Source organism: Podarcis filfolensis (assembly GCF_964270895.1).
Source record: "Podarcis filfolensis genome assembly, chromosome: 11".
In the NCBI taxonomy this organism is placed as follows: domain Eukaryota; kingdom Metazoa; phylum Chordata; class Lepidosauria; order Squamata; family Lacertidae; genus Podarcis; species Podarcis filfolensis.
In genome coordinates, this window is record NC_139613.1 from 2,992,812 (window position 1) to 3,014,975 (window position 22,164).

Sequence of the window (22,164 nt, forward strand, 5' to 3'; positions counted from 1 at the left end):
ACGGTATGTCAAGGCTGAGATGTACTGGAGAGGCTGGGAGGCATCTTGCTGAAATGCTGCATCTTCCACCCGCCAGAGTGCATGTCGGTTGAGTCACTGGCAGTTGTTGTTCCTTATTTTCCCTGCAGAAAGGAGCAAACAGAAGATGCCGTCACTGCTGTTTGCTTCTGTTCCCAGCATTGACTGTGTGTTGATGAAAGGGTTCCTTCTGCCCCCAAAGAGCTGCTTTGTGGCCACTTGCGATGATACGTTCTGAGGCTAAACATACCTGTCCTCCTCCGCTTTGTCTTTTCCTAGCTGCTTTTGGTAACTTGCATTGGAAAGGGGTGGGGGCCTTGAAATATTTTTGTTTACTGGGGCCAAGCCCAAAATTTACTAGAACAGGAAACCAGCAGCCATAGACATCTCCTGAATGCAGTTTGAGGGAGCATAGTGACTGGAATTATTTCAGAGCCACTTCTGAGCAGTTAGTGGAGTTTGGGGAAGTGGCAGTCAGCAGAAATTAAATAAAACTGGGTGTGTGGCTTGGAAAATTAATAGGGCTGCACTTGGAGTTTTCAGTCCATTCTTGCTAAGCACTGCGGAAGTAACAAAAACATGAAGTCTCCACTTGATTTGCCCCTGTGTAGTTCATACCCCACAGGTTAAGTGAAGTATCATCGGAGCAGAAGAGCATCCACAGACTCCTGAAAACAAAGGAGTTAAAAGCTGTTGCATTAGTTGGTGTCTGGTTCTGGCAGCAGAGATGGGCTACAGGGGCTGGGGAAGTAATGTCTGGCCAAGTCTGGCAGAAGAGATGCAGAAATAAAAATATTTCATGCAGTTGGGGGGAATAGCATTTGTGATTACTTGCAAAAAGTCAAAAGTGAATGAAAATACAGCTTTTGTTAAACATGTAGCCTTAGTGCAGCCTGCGCAGGCTGTGGCTGATGTGAGCTGCAATCCAAAACTTGGAGGGCACCTGGCTGGTGAAGACTGCCCCCCCCCTTTTTAAAGGCAGAACTGGCAAGTTACCAGCTATTAAGAGGCTGTGTTGCTTTAATCGTACAAAAGGGAACAATGCACGTGAGAAAACTGCATGTGATGAAGAGCAACAATTGCAGAACACAATCTAAGCTAAAGTACCAATAATGTTAGGCGTGTTGGAGTAGTCCTGTTGCTTTTCAGAGTGGCTTAAAATGCTCTACTGTCATAATCACACTTTTCTTCAAGCATATTCTGTGCACAGCTAAGGGGCTTGATGCTGGAAGAAGGGTTGGTTGGTATTATGGTTGTGGCATTTTGGAAAAACCATTTCACTCCGTTTCTCATATTGTTGGCAGGGAATCTGTTGCTTATGCACTCTGCCTCTTTCATAATCCTCTTGCAATCAGAGTCTGCCAAGTCAGGTACCTTTTTGCATGAAAGGGAGCTTGGTATATATGGGGTAAAATGAGGGGTGAGATTGAATGTTGCCACCCTTACAAAAAAGACATATTCTAATTTTCCTCCACGTTGAGGTCAAGAGTGGTGCTTCCGTTGGCAATATTCCTTGAATTTGTAATCCACAAATCATGCATCTACACACAAGATTGTCTGTTTAGTTTCTGGTGGGGGGAAATGAATAGGTTTTGTCAGTCTGCTCTAATTTCGGACCTCAGCTTAATTCCTGAAGAGTAGCCATGGTTTGTTGGTAGCAAGAAAAGATAAAAAGTATTCCAGCTCCTTAGGAACTGACAGGCCTATTGTGACATGAGCTTCAGGGCAGCAGCTTACTCTTTCAGATGTTTTTAAAAGAATTAAGATCATTCATAGCTTTGAAGTTGGCACTGAATGCATTTTAGAACATTTTGAATCAGCAGTGGAATTCTGTTTCTCGGTAGCATGTGTTAGGGGATTCCATGGAATAATATATCCTAGAATGCAGTGTCTCATGGATATTGTGCAGATTGCATGGAGGAAAGAGTCTTCAGTCTTTTTTTCTTGAAAAGAACTTTAGAGCAATAAGAAAAGCACCTAAACAAGCCTCAAACAAAGGGTTAGGAAGTGAAAATTCTGTCTTTGGTGATTATAATCGGGAACCTCACAAGATCCAGTGCCCTTCGTTTCTGTGGGTTCTACATAGAAGAGCTTCTTGGTGGATTGTGCCCAGGCAAAACCTATTTATATGCGCAAGCATTTTAAAGTTTTAAGATGGAATTTGGTCTGCGTTGATTCTTTTATCTGTCTCCATATGTTTGGTGAATATGCTTTGTTGTTTTTGGTATACTGTCGTTTTCATAGGCATAGATGAAGAGCAGGTAGAAGAATAATAGTAATTAGTTACTAAATCATCATCTCCTTGACATAACAGTAATGTCAGTCCGTTGGGGCCAACTCTATGTGAAGTGTTGACATCTTCTAGGAATCAAGGTGAATCAACCAAAATATTTTGTACAGGCTGTTTACCACCTTTCACAGCTTAATGGGTTTCGGACATGACCAGCGTGGAGTGTATTTGATCTAGTGACCTTGAGATGTAACTGCCCCCACTCCCAGTATTCTGTTTGCAGCCTCCTGGATGATCCATCATAGAAGTCTACAGGCCAACATTTTTAAAAGATAGCAACCTTAATTCAAAGTGAACTTAAAGTATCTGGACTCTAACCTCTTGAATATAAATCAAGTATGCTTTTCCTGCCTCGCCAAACGCAAAAACCAATATGTTATCCCAGCTGTAATTTAGAAGGTACAAAACATTAATGATGTGATATCTTCCCTTGTTCAAACATAGCTGATGGTTTTCCTTTTCTTCCAACAGGATCCAACAGCAGCCTCTATATCTGACAGAGACTGTGACACGAGAGAGGGAGAAACTGTAGCTATGAATTACAAACCATCCCCCCTACAAGTGAAACTAGGTAGGTTTTATGCATCTGGGCATATATTGAAGGAGCTCTGTGGTTTGGGTACTTGGCTATGGCAGTTGCACATACAGTGGCACCTTGGTTCTCAAACTTAATCCGTTCCGGAAGTCCATTCCAAAACCAAAGCGTTACAAAACTAAGGCACACTTTCCCATAGAAAGTAATGCAAAACAGATTAATCCATTCCAGACTTTTAAAAACAACCCCTAAAGCAGCAAACATGAATTTTACTATCTAATGAGACCACTGATCCATAAAATGAAAGCATTAAACAATGTACTGCAGTCACACAATCAATCAGTAGTGTAACTGGGTTCTACACAGTCGCAAAAACAAAAACAAAAGAGCTGCAAAAACAAAAACGCAAAATAAATAGCAAAAACAGCATAACGCTCAAAACGGAACTGTGGCACTCAAATCGGAAGCGTAAGACTCAAAACGGAGCACGTTCAGCTTCCAAAAAAAGTTCACAAACCGGAACACTTACTTCCGGGTATGTAGTGTTTGCGTTCCAAGTTGTTTTAGTACCAAGGCGTTTAAGAACCAAGCTACCACTGTACTTATTTCCTAGAACTTGTCTCCATTTTGTTTTCCCCTTCTCTCTCTGCCTCTCAGGGCAAATGTACACTGGCAACATACACTTGTTTCGCCATCATCTCTTTCCTTTAAAGAAACCTTGGAACTGCATGTGAGAGTTGGGGGGGGGGGAGTAAAGAACAGAACTCTTGGTACCCACACTAAGCTGCAATTCTCAGGATTTGGGCTAGAGGAATCCATGACAATTCATCTTTGTATGAAGCCAGTATGATTTAATGGTGTGCACATACAACACTCTTTCTCCTCTCCCACATAAGAACCCTATTGGACCAAAGACCTAGTCCAGTATCCTTTCCCCCCACAGATTAGAAACCAGCAAGCAGGACAGGGGGACAGTAGTCCTTCTCCTACTGCTGATCCTCAGCAACTGGTATTCAAAGGGGTAATGCCTTTGATCCTGAAGGTGGAATCCAGCCATCATGCCCAGTAGCCATTGAAAGACACATTCTGTTAGAATTCCTGCTTCATGATTGCAGTCATGGGATTGTTGTCTTTCACATGACAGTGTATGTTTTGACTCCACAGAGTGGGAAGTGACAGAGACAGGACGTGTGTGTTACTGTGTTCCATGAAGTGGGACTATTGTCTCTTGTTCTTTCTCTTTGCTGTCTAATGCTAGAGAGAGAGGGAGCCATGTTGCAGTGCTCTGTGTGTGTTTATATGTATTTAAAGTAGATTAGCCAAAATGCTGAGTTGCTGAGGTCTGTTATGCAAACTGCGAAGACTCTGCAGATCCCTAAGTGTGCTGTTGTCTGTTGGCATCAGTCACTGTGATGTTCGGGTTGAAGAAAGCTTTTGAAGCTCCCGAACGAACGACCAGGAGGGAGAGAACATGCCAGTCGGGCATGTGTCTCTACCAGGGTCCTACTCAAGTGTAGGACAAACTCCTGACACATTCTCCATGAATCTGTCTAGTACCCTTTTCAAACCATTCATATTTGCCATCTCCTCATTTCATGGTGAATTTCATAAAACTATATACCATGAGAAGAAGTACTATCTTTTGTCCGTCTGACTGACTGACCGACCGACCATTAAGCTTCACTGAATTACCCCAGATTCTAATATCATAGGAGAGGAAGTGGTGCCGCAATGCGGTTTACCAAAAGATAAAACACTTAAATTGATAAGAATTCACAGCCATACTGTAAAGCACCCAAAAGTTGAAATACCAAAACAGATTAAAATTACCTCAACTTTCTAAGCATCTGGGTAGGCTCGTCAAAACAAGAATGTTTTAAGCAGGTGCCAAAAATTACACTTGCTTGATCTCAAATAAGCAGGGAGTTCCAAAGTGCAGCTGCTGCCACACTAAGTGATAGAGTTCTTACAAATGCAACCATGACCTACTATTGGAAATTGATGTACTATGCAAAAGGCATATAAATAGATATGGCGGTCAAATGTTTGTCTCTAGTTGCTGTGGGTCACTGATAATATTGCAACCTTGAAGACACCTTCTTGTTTGGATGCCTTCTTCTAAAACTGGCAGTGTTGCTTGTTACCCATATCGGTAGGATTTTCCCTGTTGCCACTTCGCAGCTTCTGTTTGGTCATCACCCCTGCCCCCATTTATTTCTACTGTTGTTCTGCTCTTATGCAGGCCTTCCAATGGCCTCCCCTCTTAAGGGTAAAGGTAAAGGGACCCCTGACAATTAGGTCCAGTCGCGAACGACTCTGGGGTTGCAGCGCTCATCTCGCTTTATTGGCCGAGGGAGCCGGCGTACAGCTTCCAGGTCATGTGGCCAGCATGACTATGCCGCTTCTGGCGAACGAGAGCAGCACACGGAAACGCCGTTTACCTTCCCGCCGGAGCGGTACCTATTTATCTACTTGCACTTTGACATGCTTTCGAACTGCTAGGTTGGCAGGAGCAGGGACTGAGCAACGGGAGCTCACCCCGTCGTGGGGCTTCAAACCGCCCTAGGCTCTGTAGCTTCTGTTTTGTCATCACCCCTGCCCCCATTTATTTCTACTGTTATTCTGCTCCTATGCAGGCCTTCCAGTGGCCTCCCCTCTTAGGGACTGATAATTTTATGTTGTCTGTTTGCTTTGGCATTTGCGCTTATGTTGGGTGACAGGTCATTTTTAAGAATAGGCACCTTGTCATTTTTTTGGAAAGTTATATGGTAAATGGTAAATGACATGAGTTAGAGGCAAGAGGGCTCATCTGAACAGATGCAAGGCATGAAATTAATAATGGCAAGCCAATGAAAACATGTCAGAGCTGGGAGGGGACAAAAGGTATCAAAATCCTTCTATAATAACAAACGTCTTTGAAAGTCCATTTTGTAGAGCAGCAGGCTTGGGGGCGGGGAGGAATTCCCAGAACTGCACAAACTGTTGTTAATGAAGCTTATGCAATCTTAAGTAGACCTTAAGTAGACCTTCTGGTTTCTAATGAAATCTGTTGATTCCTGGTCACCTCTACTGAATATCATGTGCTTAACTTGTAAAATGCATATTAGAAATCCTGCAAAAAGTGAAGATCTAGTCCTAGAAGGGAAAGGGAAAGCAGGTGAGATTTTTCAGATGTACCACCAACTCACTATCCTTAATACTTTGCATTTACATAGCATATTAATTTACATGCATTACCTCAGTAATCATTAGATTATCATTAGATGGGGAGTAGGGACATTATCCTAAAAAGCAGAGACATCACCTTGCCAACAAAGCTCCATATAGTTAAAGCTATGGTTTTCCCAGTCGTGATGTATGGAAGTGAGAGCTGGACCATCAAGAAGGCTGATCGCCGAAGAATGGATGCTTTTGAATTCTGGTGCTGGAGGAGACTCTGGAGAGTCCCATGGACTGCAAGAATATCAAACCTATCCATTCTGACGGAAATCAGCCCTGAGTGCTCACTGGAAGGACAGATCATGAAGCTGAGGCTCCAAGACTTTGGCCACCACATGAGAAGAGAAGACTCCCTGGAAAAGACCCTGATGTTGGGAAAAGATTGAAGGCACAAGGAGAAGGGGACGGCAGAGTATGAGATGGTGGGACAGTGTTCTCGGAGCTACCAGCATGAGTTTGACCAAACTGCAGGAAGCAGTGGAAGACAGGAGGGCCTGGCGTGTTCTGGTCCAGGGGGTCACAAAGAGTTGGACACGACTAAACAACAATAGGGAACCTCCAAATGTTGTTGGACTGCAGCTGCTATCAGCCTCAGCCAGCATGGCCAGAGGTTGAGCTGTCACCCAGCAGCTTCTGGAAAGCCACAGATGCCGCACTCCTGCCTTAGCACAATCCTGTAAGGTTTAGCATGATTTGTATGTTGCAACTCTGGGACTGAGGCAGAAAGTGTGATTTGCCTAAGGCTGCCACATGAGTTTGATTTGAACTGAGGGTTCCAGGTTGGCAGCTCCATCTCTTGTAGCATTTAGATTTTTTTCCCCCCACACCTCCCAGTGTGGAGCATGACTTTCACTCCTTTAAGTATGGGAAATCCATAATTTAATGGAAGATCAAGAAATGCCACTATGCCCCACCCCGAGGTTTGAACGAAACAACACCATGATTTTTTTTATATATCTTGCAGGATGCGTTGAGTCCCCCCAAGTAATTGTGAGGCCTCCAGTGCTGAATTGCAACAAGCTTGTCTTGTGCTAATATTGGAACACTAAAGTATTATGCATTAGGGACTGTAAACCAAAATTCCTTCTCTTGACTGTGTTATCTGCACTACAGCTACTTTAAAAGTGCTTTGAATGTCTACATAGTGTGGGTAAAGCACTTCTTTTAGTGGTGCTGGTCATGTCAGAACATGAGCTGGAAAGCTGCAACTAAATGTGTATGTACATTGCAAGAAATTAATATTACTAAAGCCCTGGTCTGTTCGGTGTGTCCTTCATTTCCACGCGTCACCAGGAGCTGTGTTAACATGTGAAAACCTTAAAGCCATACAGTCTAGAAACATATTTGTTTCAAAATGAAAGCCAAAGTTCACACATTTCAAGCAGATAGTTGTGCACTGAGCTGTCCGGTTCAGAATTGTGTAGGCACGTAATTCCTCTTCCCTCCCATGAAGTGGTTGTGTTAACTCCAGGCTTCAGTGACCTCAGGTTAATGGATTGTCTCTGCTTTTCAGAGGCTGTCTTTGTGGATGTCAAAGGAATGATATGTTTGGGGAAGTAGAAAGGAGGCGGCAGAGACTGACTTGCACATGTCATGTGGTGGTCTTGTCTATTGAATGGTATTGATCCATCAGGGGTACTAAATTGCTCTGCTGACTGGAAGAGGAAATAAGGGAAGGAAATACTAATCATTGTCCATTCAGAAGGTGACACAGTTCCAGCATTCAAGATAATGGCCTCATGTTCATGTCTTGACAGTTTGAAATCTTGATTGATGCACCCCTGACTTGGGAAAGAGAACGTGCACCCTCCTCCCTGCATCTCCCAGTTTTCCAGACCAAATGCTATTTTTCCTCAAGAGTACCTATGCGTTTGGTCATTATGGGAAATAGAATAACCACCACAACTGTATCAAAGAGCAGGTATTTGAGCATTACTATGAACCCACCGACCCCCACTCCCCCCAAAACTCCATGAAATGCTAATAACATAAGAAAAATCTCCGGCCAGTGGCCCATCTAGTCCAGCATCCTGTGCTCACTGGCCAACCAGGTGCCTATGGGAAGCTAGCAAGCAGGACCTGATTACAACAGCATTTTCCCCACAAGACATTCCCAGCAACTGGGATTTAGACATGGAGGCAGAGCATAGCCATCATAGCTAGTAGGCATTGATAGTCTTTTACTCTGTAATTTTTGTCTAATCCCTTTTCAAAGGCATTCACGTTGGTGGTTAAATAATGCCTTTGAACAGCCAGAGTAAAGTTCAGAAATGGATTTGATAGCATAAGAAATATGTAATGGTCCATGTGGTAACCAAAATGTGAAACATCAGGAAAATCAGCCTGCTTATTTGAAGATTAAAAAAGGTAAAGGGACCCCTGACCATTAGGTCCAGTTGCAGACGACTCTGGGGTTGCGGCGCTCATCTCGCTTTATTGGCCGAGGGAGCCAGCGTACAGCTTCTAGGTCATGTGGCCAGCATGACTAAGCCGCTTCTGGCGAACCAAAGCAGCGTACGGAAACGCCGTTTACCTTCCCGTCGACGCAGTACCTATTTATCTACTTGCACCTTGACGTGATTTCGAACTGCTAGGTTGGCAGGAGCAGGGACCAAGCAACGGGAGCTCACCCCGTTGCGGGGATTCGAACCACCGACCTTCTGATCGGCAAGCCCTAGGCTCTGTGGCTTAACCCACAGCGCCACCCACATCCCTGTTTGAAGATTAGGCAACCACTGTATCACCAAACTTAAAAATGACACTGGGGAATTGCAGGCCTCTCTACATGATATCTGCGCTCAGTGAATTGCACTAGTAAAGCTAGATTACAGATCGCCTTACAAATATGTAACTGTCTAAACAAGAATCAAAGAAAGGTAAGAAGACTACCTTCACAGTGGTGGGAAGTGAACAATTACACACACACCCATTTGCATCCCCTTTGGGATTGCTGCATTCTGCTTATAAATCATCTGGAGTTAGATTGGGCAGTAAAATAGTAAAGTTTTTGGTGGCATGAATTATTAAGTGTGCCAAAACCTTGAAAAGATACAAAGAAGGGGGAAAATACACTGGTACATACAATATCTAGATATCCTGTGGACATATTCAGAATTTTTATGAAATTCAGTTTTCCAGGGTCAGCGTCAGGTCCCCCATAAGGCATAGTGAGGCAGCTGCCTCAGGCAGTGGCATGTTGGAGGACAGAGCTATGTGCCCTTTGCCACCTCTACTTCACATTAATGCACAACGTATGGAATTTGCTGCCATGTGATCAGCACTGCCTTTGATAGCTTTCAGAAGGAATCAGACATATTTGTGGAGAATAGGCAATATCTGCAGCTATTAGTCACAAGAGCTAAATGGAACGTTTTAGAGTTGGTATAAGTGGAACCTGCAACATAATATTGCTGTGTAGAGTGCTGGTGTTCAGAACTCAGCCGTTCCATCCAGTTCCACCCCAGCCCACTCTCCCCCTCCCATCTTTGACCCAGTTTCCAGCCCTCCCCGCCCCCCACCCAGCAGTGGGTCAGCATTCCATAGCACTGAGTGTGCTCAATCCTTGTTAGGCTGTTTTGGTTTCTACTTTTCTTTTTCTAAATAAATGACTGGAAAAATCAATGCCATTTGTGTGGTATCTCTTGTTGATTTCTTGAGTACTGAAATTTCCCTAGCATCTTCCGTAATGGGGCAATTAATGCTGATTAGCTATTTTTGGGATCAGGCTTTCTGGGCGGATTCTTCTGAAGGATGCTATAATTTACCTGCTTGTCTTCTAGCTCCTGTCTCTAAAGCTGCAGCTCTCCTTCTCCTCAGATTTAAACAGGGACTCTAATTGAGGGACTCTAATTCCCCTTTAACCCTTTCTCTTCCTTTACGGCAGAGAATAAGTAGAAGCCAGAATGCTACCCCATCAACGAAAAGTGCTATCTCTCGTGGGTGGACTAGACATGAAAGAAACAAATTTAGGGTTCCCTGTGTTACTTAGAGCTTTATACTGTGTGCATTCTTAGATTAGAAGTGGGGGATTTATGGCCCTCCTGGTGTTGCTAGACTGCAACGTCCACCATCCCTTACTGTTGGTTATGCTGGCTGGGCTGATGGGAGCTGAATTTCTACGATATTTGGGGCCCTAACTTACAGCTTCTCTGCTCCAGTTCATAGAAGCAACCTGCTTGCTTTCTCCTCAAAAGAGTCTGTGCTGTCCCTGGAAGCAGTTCCCACAGCCCTGAGCAGTGAAGCAGAAATCCAATTTTAGCATCTTTTGTCCTGTTTCTTACTTTATTAGCTCCACAGGCTTGTTCAGACATCAATTATGCTTGCATACAAGATGCTGAAAGCACTTACCTGTGGTAGTGCTCCATGTGGAATAGGAAATTATGGAAAACCTTAAATTTATTTATTTATTTTATGTTATTTATTGAATTTATATACCGCCCTATACCCAGAGGTCCCTGTGGGTTGTTGTTTCTTATTTCTTGAATGCAACGTACCTGGCACAATTGCTTAAGTTTCACAAGGCTCAGGAACTTGTCCCTTGTATATGAAGCCTCTGACATGCTCCTACCGGCCTTCTTTGCACATCATGATAATGTGCTTCTCCCTTACTGCGCAGGTCCCCGGACTGAACCCAGATCATGGTTTGCTTTTGTTCCAAACAAGCCACAAGGAGTAAGCCAGAAGTAAACAAAGAACAAATATTTGGACCCAGATGGCATGTCATAATATGGCTTGTTTGAGCTACACAGGAACCACACAGACTCGGGGAGTTGTGCAGGGACCCAAGTGGCACATTCCCAATTGTATCATGGTTTTTGTGGTGAATGAACCAGGCCACTGAAACAATCTGTGTTTAATTGTATTGTCAGAAAGAGATGGGAATGATCTGTCCTACTCGGAGCTCCTCTTCTCCCCACCCCCAATCCAACAGTCAATTTCCTTGGTATCTCCTTGCCTTCATGACAAGAGTAACAACCCACAGCTACCAAATATTCCCAAGCAAGGCAACAAAGCTAACCTTGCTGCCTCCATTGCATCCCTATTATGCAATGTGGCTTGACAAAAGCTTCAAGGGCCAGATAGGGTGTCTTGGAGGGCCACATTGGGCCCTTGAGCTTAAGGTCACCCACCCCTGACCTTAGGTCCCCAGAATGCTCTTCTGTTGCTTTAATTTATATTCCGCAGTGAATTGTTCACAGAGTGACTCACAGGAAATCTCAAAATACAGCAGCTTAAGCAAGATGTCTGTGTGAGCGGGCATGAGCTCATGCTAAAACCCAGGCACCTGCGAGCTTGCGCTTTGTGCTGTTGTCTTTTCTTCATGCACTCTGGTGCACTGTCCAGCCTTCATGTGACGTAGCTTAGGCCTTTTAACTCTCCTGCATCTCCATTTATGTAGGTTTTTAGGCAGCAAATCCTTCCTGATCCAGGGGAGGTTGTGGGAGAGCCTGGCTTTCTGAGGAGGCCTCAGCTCTTGTGGACCTACAAGCACCATCATCATAGTGTTTAAATGCTACTCCTTGTGTGAAAAAGTGTTGCAGTATGCCAGGCACACTTTTCCTGGGTGATAAATGTTCCTTTTCCTGCCCAGAGCATTGTTAAGAGATAACTGCTCCTGTGGAGTTGCATTGTGGGACTGGTAATGGTGTTCTCCCTTCCTTATGACATTTGCGCTATGCTTCAGTCTGGGTTTTTTCTGTTGTGTTTGTCACTTTAATGGAAACATAGTTAGTCATCTTGAACGCTCCTTAATGGAAAGGAGAGGGTGGCACACAGGTGTATTCATAATAAATGATCAGCGGAATACTGCAAGCTTATCTCGTTCACTCTTCCAATGGCCCTGGGAGGGCTTGCTCTTGTTCTCCTACTGTTTGCAGCAGCTGGGCCATGAGCACTGCCGTTTTGTAGGAACAAGTTTCAGGTGACCGTAATCAGCTCCCATTGAAAAATCCATGAAGCCCATGGTCAGGGTCAGACCAGAGGTCCATTGCACAGTATTGTCTGTACTGATTAACAGTGGCTTCCCAGGGTTTCAGGCAGTGTTCTTTCCTAGCCCTCCTTGGAGATGCTGGAGGTTGAAATTGCGACCTTTTGCATTCAGTATCTATGCTCTAACGTTGTGCTGCAGCTTCTTCCAACTCATTTGGAACCTCCCTGAACAGCTTGACATACCCTTTCCTGTCTTCTCTTTCTCTCCCTCTCCTCTGTTTTCTCCATCTTCCCTCTCACATTCTCAGTGCTGCTGGCTAATCAGTTCTGCTGTCCTAGTTGTGAGCGGCATGGCCGTAATGGCTGTGTGCCAACACCACCGTCAGAGGCAGTATGCCTCTGAATACTAGTTTCTGGGAAGCACAAGGAGGCAGGGAGCGCTGTTGCATTCAGACCCTACCTGTGGACTTCTCAAATGCATTTAGTTGGCCTTTGTGAGAACAGGATGCTGGACTATAAAGGCATTTAGTCTGATCCAACAGGGATTGGCAATGGGCTCTTATTGGTTTGGTTTGGATTCTATTGGGTTATGCAGGTGAGCGGCCAGGGAGACTTTGAAGTATCCGCAGTTCAAACCCTCTATTTTATTTTATATGGAAATCTTGTGCTATTAACAAGAGTTAGTGGGGTGGAATGATGAATTTGAACCTGGGAAGTCTCTGGTTCAGATTCACCTTTGCTACCTGAGCGAGCTAGCTTTTTCTTTAGATTTTAACACCACCCCAGGTATGAACATGCTGGGTGATCAGGAGCAATATTTTATTTCCTTATGTGTAATAAGCCCCCTCCAGGCATGCCAGGGTGAACACATGTGAGCTTAAAGTGGGAAGATTCACACATGCAATCTCTGTCCCAATGCTTCCTTCACCCTCTGCACTGGCTCTGCTTTAGATCTTCTTGCATTGAAAGGTGAGGTCTGAAGGGTGATTCTAACCATGTTCAGGTAAAGCCTGAAGAGGTCTCTAATTCCTGCCTAGCAAGTTATTCCACAAATAGCTGTCAATTCTTGTAAAATGTGACCTGTACATGAATAAACAAAAATTAATTTCTTAGCAATATTAATGGGGGGAAACAATAATTTTGTTCACTGTTTCTTAAATAACATATCGAGAGTTCTTGTGATCCTATAGTTTTCTACATGATACTGTTTGAAATGGTAGTTAATGGCATAAGAAGTGCCCTTCTGGATCCAACCAGAGACCCATCTACTCCAGCATCCTATTCTCATGGTAGCAAAACAGCTGCCCAAATGGGAAAGGCCACAAGCAGGACAGGAGCTTAATAGCCCCCTCCTGTTCATGTTCCTCAGTGACAGGCATTCAAGTGCATCTTTTTATCCAAGAGGCAACATAAAGCTGTCATGACTAGTAGTCATTGATAACCTTACGCTCCATGAATGTGTCTTAATTCTTTTTTAAAAGCTGCCTAAGTTATTTGATTTTGTACCAAGTGCTGAGAGAATATTGTTCTTCCAAGGTGATATTTTGGTCCGTAATCTTGGATTTTCCAGTAGCAGGTAAACTTGTTAAGATTTCACTTCCACGTCTTTAAAAAGGTCACCTGCCCTAAAGAAGATTAATTTTCGTGGCAAACCTAGCCTTTTCCCTCAGGACCCCCTTGTGAATCCCCTGGGCTGACATTCATTTTCCTTTCATTAGAAAGTGAAACTGAAAATTAGATCCTGGATTGCATTTCCTACAAAAGCCTGGGCTGAGAGAATGAGCTTTTGGATTAATGCCTAGTCTTTCACCTCTGGAGGCCTGGAGCAGGCTTCTTGTTAATGGGTGACTTGTGGTGTTCGCCACCACCCTTCTCCTCTCCCCTACCCCATTCCTTTGGGAGTGATTGCCTGCATTGTGTGAAGAAAAGACTGGTGGGCATATTGCTACAAATGATACTCCCTCCCCAAAAAAGATCGGTGTGAGTTTTGCATGTAGTGTCTCAAGGACACCCAAGGACATATTCACATCAAGCTCTTATTTTTAGGGGTTCTGACTTCATTACCATCTATGAAAAGAGAATAGGACACAGAGTTCTGGCATCCTCACCACACACAGCACCTACAGGGTGACATATCCCCCAATAATGCACTGGATATCCCTGCCTCATACTAGTGCTTTAACAGCACATGTAATTTCAGTACTTAATTCCTGATGGCGTGTGGTTTAACTGCAGCATATCTTCTGCGAGCATGCTAGGAACTCTGTAACGTAAGCTGCTTACTGCCTGATTCCCCTCTTTCACATCCTTGAAAAAGGGTTCATAAACACAATTGAAACAAAGCAGAGACGCTGGTGGTAGGAGATTTAGCTGATCATGTAAATTATATTTGGAGTGTTCTGGTTGGGGTTGCACTCCCCCATCGGGATTAAGTTCAGAGCTAATGGCTGCTTCAAGACCCAGCTTCTGTTCCGGATGCCGGTGGAGTCTGTGGCACAGAGCACTTTTTACCAGCTGTGATGTACTAGCTGCTTTTGATCTTGGACAGGTTGATCTTGCCACTGTTATTCATCCTTTGGTAATATCTGGGTTGGATTGCTGCCTTTGAAAAGTCTTCAGAAATATCATCTGGGGGGCTGGATCATTTTATGTGTGCTACAAGCAAGAGTGTGCAAAGGATCAATGCTTTGTGTATGTTCATTCCCCTTCCCCTTCACTAGGACCCCCAAATCTACCTAGGACGGGAAAAGGAGGGTGGCAGCAGCGGCCTCTAGCTTCTCTGTGGAGAATCATCTTCCTATCAAGTTGGGCACAAGACCAAGTGTCCCAGCATGCCTGTCAATATCGTTATGCTAATTGTGTCCATTTTGATCGAAGTGGATGTAATTAGAGTCACGTTCTTGCAATACTTTTGGAATAAATGATTCATAAACCACTCTGTGCATCTAACAAGAGAAGAGAGAGTAACGTCTTTCCTGGGATCTCAAAAGATGAGATGGCATCATGTCGTGTGGCCACCTGCCACCAGCCACCAAGCCAAGAAGAGGGATGTTAATGGCCAGCAGACTCACTGGGTGCTTACAATTGAGGACACAGTCTCATCGCTTGTAGATGGGATAGCCTTCCCCTAATATAAGAACTGCACCAAGGTTCTATTGCAGTACGAATAGACGCATGCACACAAAACCCAGCACTGTTTAAGGAAGCTTTTAATGTTTGATGGATTACTGTATTTTAATATTTTGTTGAAAGCTGCCCAGAGTGACTGAGGAAGCCCAACCAGATGGTTGGGGTATTAATAATAATAATAATAAATTATTAGTATTACTGCAGTTGGGCAGGAGGGGGAGCTGGTGAAGGGGTGCCCGTGATAGAGCTGATCCTTTAAGGATGTAGCCTGCCTGACACAATCTCTTTCTAGGCAGACTCTTAGAACCTGCCAACCACCCATTCCCACCACCCTTCTGAGTAATACCCCTCCCCACCTTCTCACTATATAGAAGGATCTGGCAACTTCTGTTTCAGTGTATCTGAAGAAGTGTGCATGCACACGAAAGCTCATACCAAGAACTAACTTAGTTGGTCTTTAAGGTGCTACTGGAAGGAAAAAATTTTTTTTTGTTTTGACTATGGCAGATCAACACGGCTACCTATCTGTATCTTAGAACCTGCTACAGGTGAGCCAGTGGCCTGACTGCAGTTGCCCCTTTAATTTGGCACTGCCTTCCAGAGAACAGAGGGGCAGCACTGTTTCTTTTTGTGTGAAGGGGCAGAGCTGTGCTCAAGCTGGAACCCAACGGGACTTGTGATTAGGCCTGCTCCGCTACTTCACCACTCGCTGCTGGAAAAAGCAGAGAGAGTTGCTGGAGCAGCTTGGTGGTGTCCCACTCGACTTCCCCTTTCCCCACAGGAGACTCAGCACATACAAATCAAGAGAAGTCTCAAACTGGTATCCTCCTGTATCCTGAGTATTCTCCAAGAGCTTCTCCCCTCTTTTCCAGAGGGCATTTGTCAAAAGGGCAGTGCATCTTTTTGCTCCTGTGAAATCAGAGCCATGATGTCAGCAGCCTACAGTGGCTGAGTGTGGGACATGTTCTCTGAACTGTGAGGACAAAGCATGTTTTTCTTGACATCATGTGCCCTTTAAATAAGCACACAAGGGCTGTGTCTGCTGTCTCAGGCAGAGATAAAAGCTGCATCCATGGAGGTCTTGGCAGACTTAGGATATCGTTTAGTCTTGCTTGTAAGGCATTTGTGGATATAATTAAAGAGAGCCTGGGCAAGGGGTGAGGCATTGAGTGATGGGTTTTGTAGCCATTTCACTGCTGAGAGCCTGCTTTTATATACACTGGGAACAATTCGGAGAGAAGTATTAATGCTTAAGGCTCATCAGTCTAAACACAAAACTTTCTTTGAATTGTAACCATGATCTATCAACATAGGCTTTAGAAATGTCATTTTCAAAGTTCTGTTTTTGATATGCTTGTTTTGATGCTGAGAATAAAAGAAGCGCTGACTCTCTTTATTCAGAGTAGAAATGAAGATGCTGAGACCCAAAGTGTTGTGTCCAAATCGATTTTTTAAAACTGCTAGATCAAGAGCGTGGTGTAGCTTGATAAACAGCTTTAACCCCTTTTAGGAACTCTTAATTGTTTTGGAGAGAAAGTAAGAAGCCTCGTGGGTGCTGTTTAGAATTGGCTTCTTTCAGCAGGTTAACTGAAGTGATAAAAAGCAATAAGAACCTTGAAGAAAAATGGAACAACATAATTTCCCTAAATACCAATCTATTGATCTGATTGCTCTGATGTGCACAAAAAGAGTTTTTTAATTTCTTCTTGGGAAACTTAACCTTATTGGCTTTTTCAGAAAGTGACTTTGCTGCTGCAGTCTCCAACTTTTTTGGATAGGCTATCCTGAAAAGGAAAATATTCCCCCATTTGGTCCTAGCTAATTGAGGGGTGGAGCAGAATGCAACAGCAGACTCTTCAAGATCTGCAAGCAGCTCATCCTCATCCCCATCCCTTCATTTCTTTCCCCCCACAAATGATTCTCAAAGCAGCTCATAGCAATAAGAACAGCTACACATCAGAACAGCATCAGCAGTCAGTTGGCAGAGTGCTGCCTTGGGTGTGTCTTTGGAGAAGCAGGTTGGGAAACATAAAGAATTCTGTGCTGTTAGGCAAGAAAGAGCAGCTTATGTTGGGTCCCATGTGCTTTTAATTATTTATTAAATTTCTATACTGCCCTTCACCCAGGATCACAAAAAATACATAGCATCATAACAAACAAAAACATAGCATCGTAACAAACAAAAACAATACCCCCTCCATCCCAAACTTGACTTGTGCAGTCACACACCAGTTCCTTAGTCAGTTATAGTAATGCTGTGCTCCACACAAGGGACTGAGCAGGAGTCATTCTTAGTTGGCTCAGTCCTGTCCTATCATGCCAGTGTGTCCAGAACAGAGTTTAGGGTGGGGCTATGCAAACGAGAGCAGATCTGGTTTTGAGTTTAGGGTGGGGCTATGCAAACGAGAGCAGGTTTTGAGTTTAGGGTGGGGCTATGCAGATGAGGCTTTGGTTTTGAGTTTAGGGTGGGGCTATGCAGTTTGAAAGCACCCTTAAGTGCAAGTAGATAAATAGGTACCGCTTTATAGCGGGAAGGTAAACGGCGTTTACGTGTGCAGCGCTGGTGCTGGCTCGCCAGCTGCAGCTTCGTCACGCTGGCCACGTGACCTGGAAGTGTCTTTGGATGGCGCTGGCTCCCGGCCTCTTAAGCGAGATGAGTGTGCAACCCTAGAGTCGGACACGACTGGCCTGTACGGGCAGGGGTACCTTTACCTTTACCTTATGCAGATGAGAGCAGGCTTGGTTTTGAGTTTAGGGTGAGGCTATGCAGATGAGGGAAACGGGTGGCACTGTGGGTTAAACCACAGAGCCTAGGACTTGCTGATCAGAAGGTCGGCGGTTCGAATCCCCGCAACAGGGTGAGCTCCCGTTGCTCGGTCCCTGCTCCTGCCAACCTAGCAATTTGAAAGCACGTCAAAGTGCAAGTAGATAAATAGGTACCGCTCCGGTGGGAAGGGAAATGGCGTTTCCATGCACTGCCCTGGTTCGCCAGAAGCAGCTTAGTCCTGCTGGCCACATGACCCGGAAGCTGTACGCCGGCTCCCTCGGCCAGTAAAGCGAGATGAGCGACGCAACCCCAGAGTCGGTCACGACTGGACCTAATGGTTAGGGGTCCCTTTACCTTTATGCAGATGAGAGCAGGCTTGGTTTTGAGTTTAGGGTGGCGCTATGCAGATGAGAGCGAGACTTGGTTTTGTGTAAATGCAAGTTTTAAGTATCCCTAAGCAACAGATGGGACGCGGGTGGCGCTGTGGATAAAACCTCAGCGCCTAGGACTTGCCGATGTTCAGGTCGGCGGTTCAAATCCCCGTGGCGGGGTGCGCTCCCGCTGCTCGGTCCCAGCGCCTGCCAACCTAGCAGTTCGAAAGCACCCCCGGGTGCAAGTAGATAAATAGGGACCGCTTACTAGCGGGAAGGTAAACGGCGTTTCCGTGTGCTGCGCTGGCTTGCCAGATGCAGCTTGTCACGCTGGCCACATGACCCAGAAGTGTCTTCGGACAGTGCTGGCCCCCAGCCTCTTAAGTGAGATGGGCGCACAACCCTAGAGTCGGACACGACTGGCCCGTACGGGCAGGGGTACCTTTACCTTTTTAAGCAACAGATGGTCCTCCTCACCTATGGGAAAGAGGAAACCGTCATCTAGGAGCCACTGCAATAGGAAGGGCAAAGCCTGCTGTCCCCCTATCCCCCAACACTGGATGACTTAGGAGGGGGCTGTTGAAGTGAGTTTTGGCACAGTGCATGCACTCCCCCCCCCAATTGTCATAATGATGGGCATAGTACCAGGCCAAACAACATGTGAGGTGGTAGTTGTTTTTTAATCCAATTTCCCCTTCCCTGCTATGTTTGCTATTTGTTTTCCTTTGGAAGGCATGGAGGTTATAATTGTTGGTCTGATAATCTTATAACCAGGCTGAGCTATATTGATGAGATAACTTTCTTATCTGTGCAGAGCTCAGACACACACGCACCCGGCTGCCTCCTGGGTGTGAGGCAGGGAGGGAGCAAATGTTCTGCTCCAGGCGGGAGATGAGGTAGAAGATGGCTTCCATTTGAAATTTATTTTCATTTAGTCTTTGTTAGGCAAAGTGACTGGCTGGGATTCTGAATGGAGGGATGTGGATGGGTGTTCAGTTGTGGTTGAATAGTATAGCATTATTAGTTTTTGTTTGGCTACATATTGTATTGCAGTTGAGTTCTGTTTTGTACACTGATATTCATTTGAATGTAAAGCAAATAATATAATATAGCTTTGTAGGAAGCGATTAAGGCATTTCCTAAATAAAAAAAAGTCAAGTAAGTTGCTCTGAACCTAGTCGGTACGTAGATCAGTGAGAAATTAAGTCTGGCAAGCTGCCTCATCATCATGGTTGCTCTTGCTTCAGCTAGAAGGGAAAACTGTCTCTCATAGTATGTAACCGGGGTAGGGGGTACAGGCTTGAGTGGCAGCACAATTTGGATGCAGTTCTTGCCAACACAAATCACTTTACTTCACTGACTGCCATCCCTTTTATGGCAGGGCATAATGAAGGGTACTCTTCTCGCAGGGCTGACCCTCCTGCATCAGGCTAAAAAAACTAAATGCTGTGCTTCTCCTCCCAGTGAAAGGCTTTAAGCTGCCAACAAAAGAGCGTAGCTGGTCAGGAAACAACCGTGGCCTTTCGCCGTCCTTTTCCTGATGTTGAATTGCAGACAAGCGCAAGGCTTTGTAATACCCTGAAGGCCTTGCATTGCCCTTCCTTTCACCTCCCTATTAACAAGCCACGCAGAACTGTGAGAACAGGATGCTTTCTCTCTGTGTGTCTCAAACCAACCCTCTCTTTCGGTTTACCATTCTGTTTTCATCTGCTTGCATGGCACTTACAAATTCTTCATATGTCGCATTTGTTTGGAGCAAAACTTTACAATGCTGTGTGTTGAGCTGTCAGTCAAATGAAATGATGTGCTATTGTGTGAAAATTACCTAAGAATCCATGTTGCTTTTGTAAGGTGTGTTAACTCTGCGTCGGATGTGTCGCATGTGACAACGCTTCCTTGAGACCGACACGGAAACAGCCTTGATAGATAGAGACCTTACAATTATTTCTCTTTTTAAGTATTTTTATTATAATGTAGCTCACAAATACAGATTAATATAATACACTAAAGCAACCAACACCAGTAGAAGTAGTGCTGTTTGGCAGGTGTCCCTGACCTTTTTTTTTTTAAGTAAGTCTCTAGCCCTCCTAGAAAGTAAGGTATAGGGCAAAATGTGCAGGTACCTCCTAAGCAATTTCTATGTTCCTGTTGCTATAGACCAGGGATGTCCAACAGGTTGATTGCGATCTACTGGTAGATTCCTGCGATGTTTTTGTTGATCGTGGTCGATCCCTGGTCCCCTTCTGGCCCCGCACTCCATTGTTGGAGAATGGAATATGGAGTTTACAAACCAAGGCTGTTTTTCCCCCAGCGATCCTTTTGTTGCTGTTTCTCTTTCTCCCCAAAATACTTTAAAAATGTGGCATTCCCGCTCCCTAAAATAAGCAAAGCAACTTGCAACTTCATCTTCCCCCTTCTCTAAAAAAACCTCAACTGTGACCTTAACCCCCAATAAATAAAAGGTGGCGTTTTCCCTCCGTAAAAAAAGCTCAGCAACTTTGACCTGAACCCCTAAAAAACGGGGGTAGATCACTGCCAGTTTTTAATTCTGTGAGTAGATCGCAGTCTCTTGGAAGTTGGCCACCCCTGCTATAGACGGCAACAATGTGTGGGGGTAAGTAAAATCAATTTCAGGTATTTTCTTCCAGCCCAGGACCAGCAGTGCATGGCTAACCTCTCATGGAGGTTATGAAAAGTATCCTACCACCTCTGAAATGACCCTTGGAATTATTAAAGTAAGCCCGTAACTTACATGGAGGTTATGTCCCGGAATTTATGCCTAAAGCCAGAATCATGTCGATTCAAAACTCTTTGGGTTCAATGGCAGGCAGGGTTGCCAAAGTCCCCAGTTCCTTTCCGTCCCCCTTCTAAGTTTATATATATATATATATATATTTTCCACCCATGTAAAGCTGAATGAACACACATTAAATGTGCATAAGTTGCGGGTTTACTGTATTTCGCGATAGTGAAATGCACCATTTCTGTTCTGCGTGTCAAAGCAAAGCTTTTGTTTGGTCACACTGGAGCCCACATCCAAGCAACAAAAATCATAAGACCTTTTTCCTTTGAGATTGCAAGCATCCTTTGTTTGCCCACTTGTGGAAGTGGTAGGATGATTTTCAGAGAACGGGATTGATAGTCTGTGGCTAACCTTGCTATAATTAATCAGCGTCAAAGGAGAAGCAGCCTCGCTAACTTGGATGTTAATGTCTGCCTTCCTTCTGCAGAGAAACAGAGGGAGCTGGCTCGTAAGGGGTCCCTGAAAAATGGAAACATGGGGAGCCCAGTTAACCAACAGCCCAAGAAGAACAATGTGATGGCACGAACAAGGTAGACCACTTCACAATATTCAAGTGCTTACCGTATTTTTTGCACCATAGGGCGCACCTGACCATAGGGCGCACCTAGTTTTTAGAGGAGGAAAACACACACAAAAATATTCTGAATCAAATGTTGCACTAAACTATTTAAAGCAGCAAAGCGGGCGGCTCCTGTCCGCTTTGCTGCTTTAAAGCGAGCCTCAGAGGAGGGTAGGAAGGGGAACCATGGTTTATCTAAGTCCAGTTAATAATGCTGAGCCTGATTTATGGCCATCGAGATTAGCCTGGCCGTCTCAGTGGAAATCTGGGGAGGCTGAGGTGGACTTTCCAGTGGTCAAAGTGTGGTTGTGTCTTCCTGCCCAGCATCTATTTCCTGCCCTCTTTCCCCCCTGCACCCCCGCACCCTGCTTCAAGGGAAGGAAGCGGAGCCATGTATCCTCTGCTCGCAACTGCAGTGGATTCCCTCCACTTTGAAGCAGGAAAGTGGGAGAGGAGCTGCTTACACGAGTGTAAGCTGCTCTCCTCCCACTTTGCTGCTTCAAAGGGAGCCCAGGAGGAGGGAATCCTCTGCAGCCACAAGCAGA

At 44.8% G+C, this 22,164-nt stretch overlaps 1 protein-coding gene across 2 annotated transcripts in view; it reads left to right on the plus strand.

The window, feature by feature from the left end:
• FAM219A (family with sequence similarity 219 member A) overlaps positions 1 to 22,164 on the plus strand; it is a 66,875-nt gene that overhangs the window by 38,711 nt on the left and 6,000 nt on the right. For both annotated transcript variants that reach the window (XM_083575937.1, XM_083575936.1), the window contains exons 2-3: positions 2,780 to 2,879; positions 21,488 to 21,590. In XM_083575937.1, the coding sequence (XP_083432063.1) occupies positions 2,780 to 2,879; positions 21,488 to 21,590 (203 nt within the window). The remainder of the gene's footprint in view (positions 1 to 2,779; positions 2,880 to 21,487; positions 21,591 to 22,164) is intronic.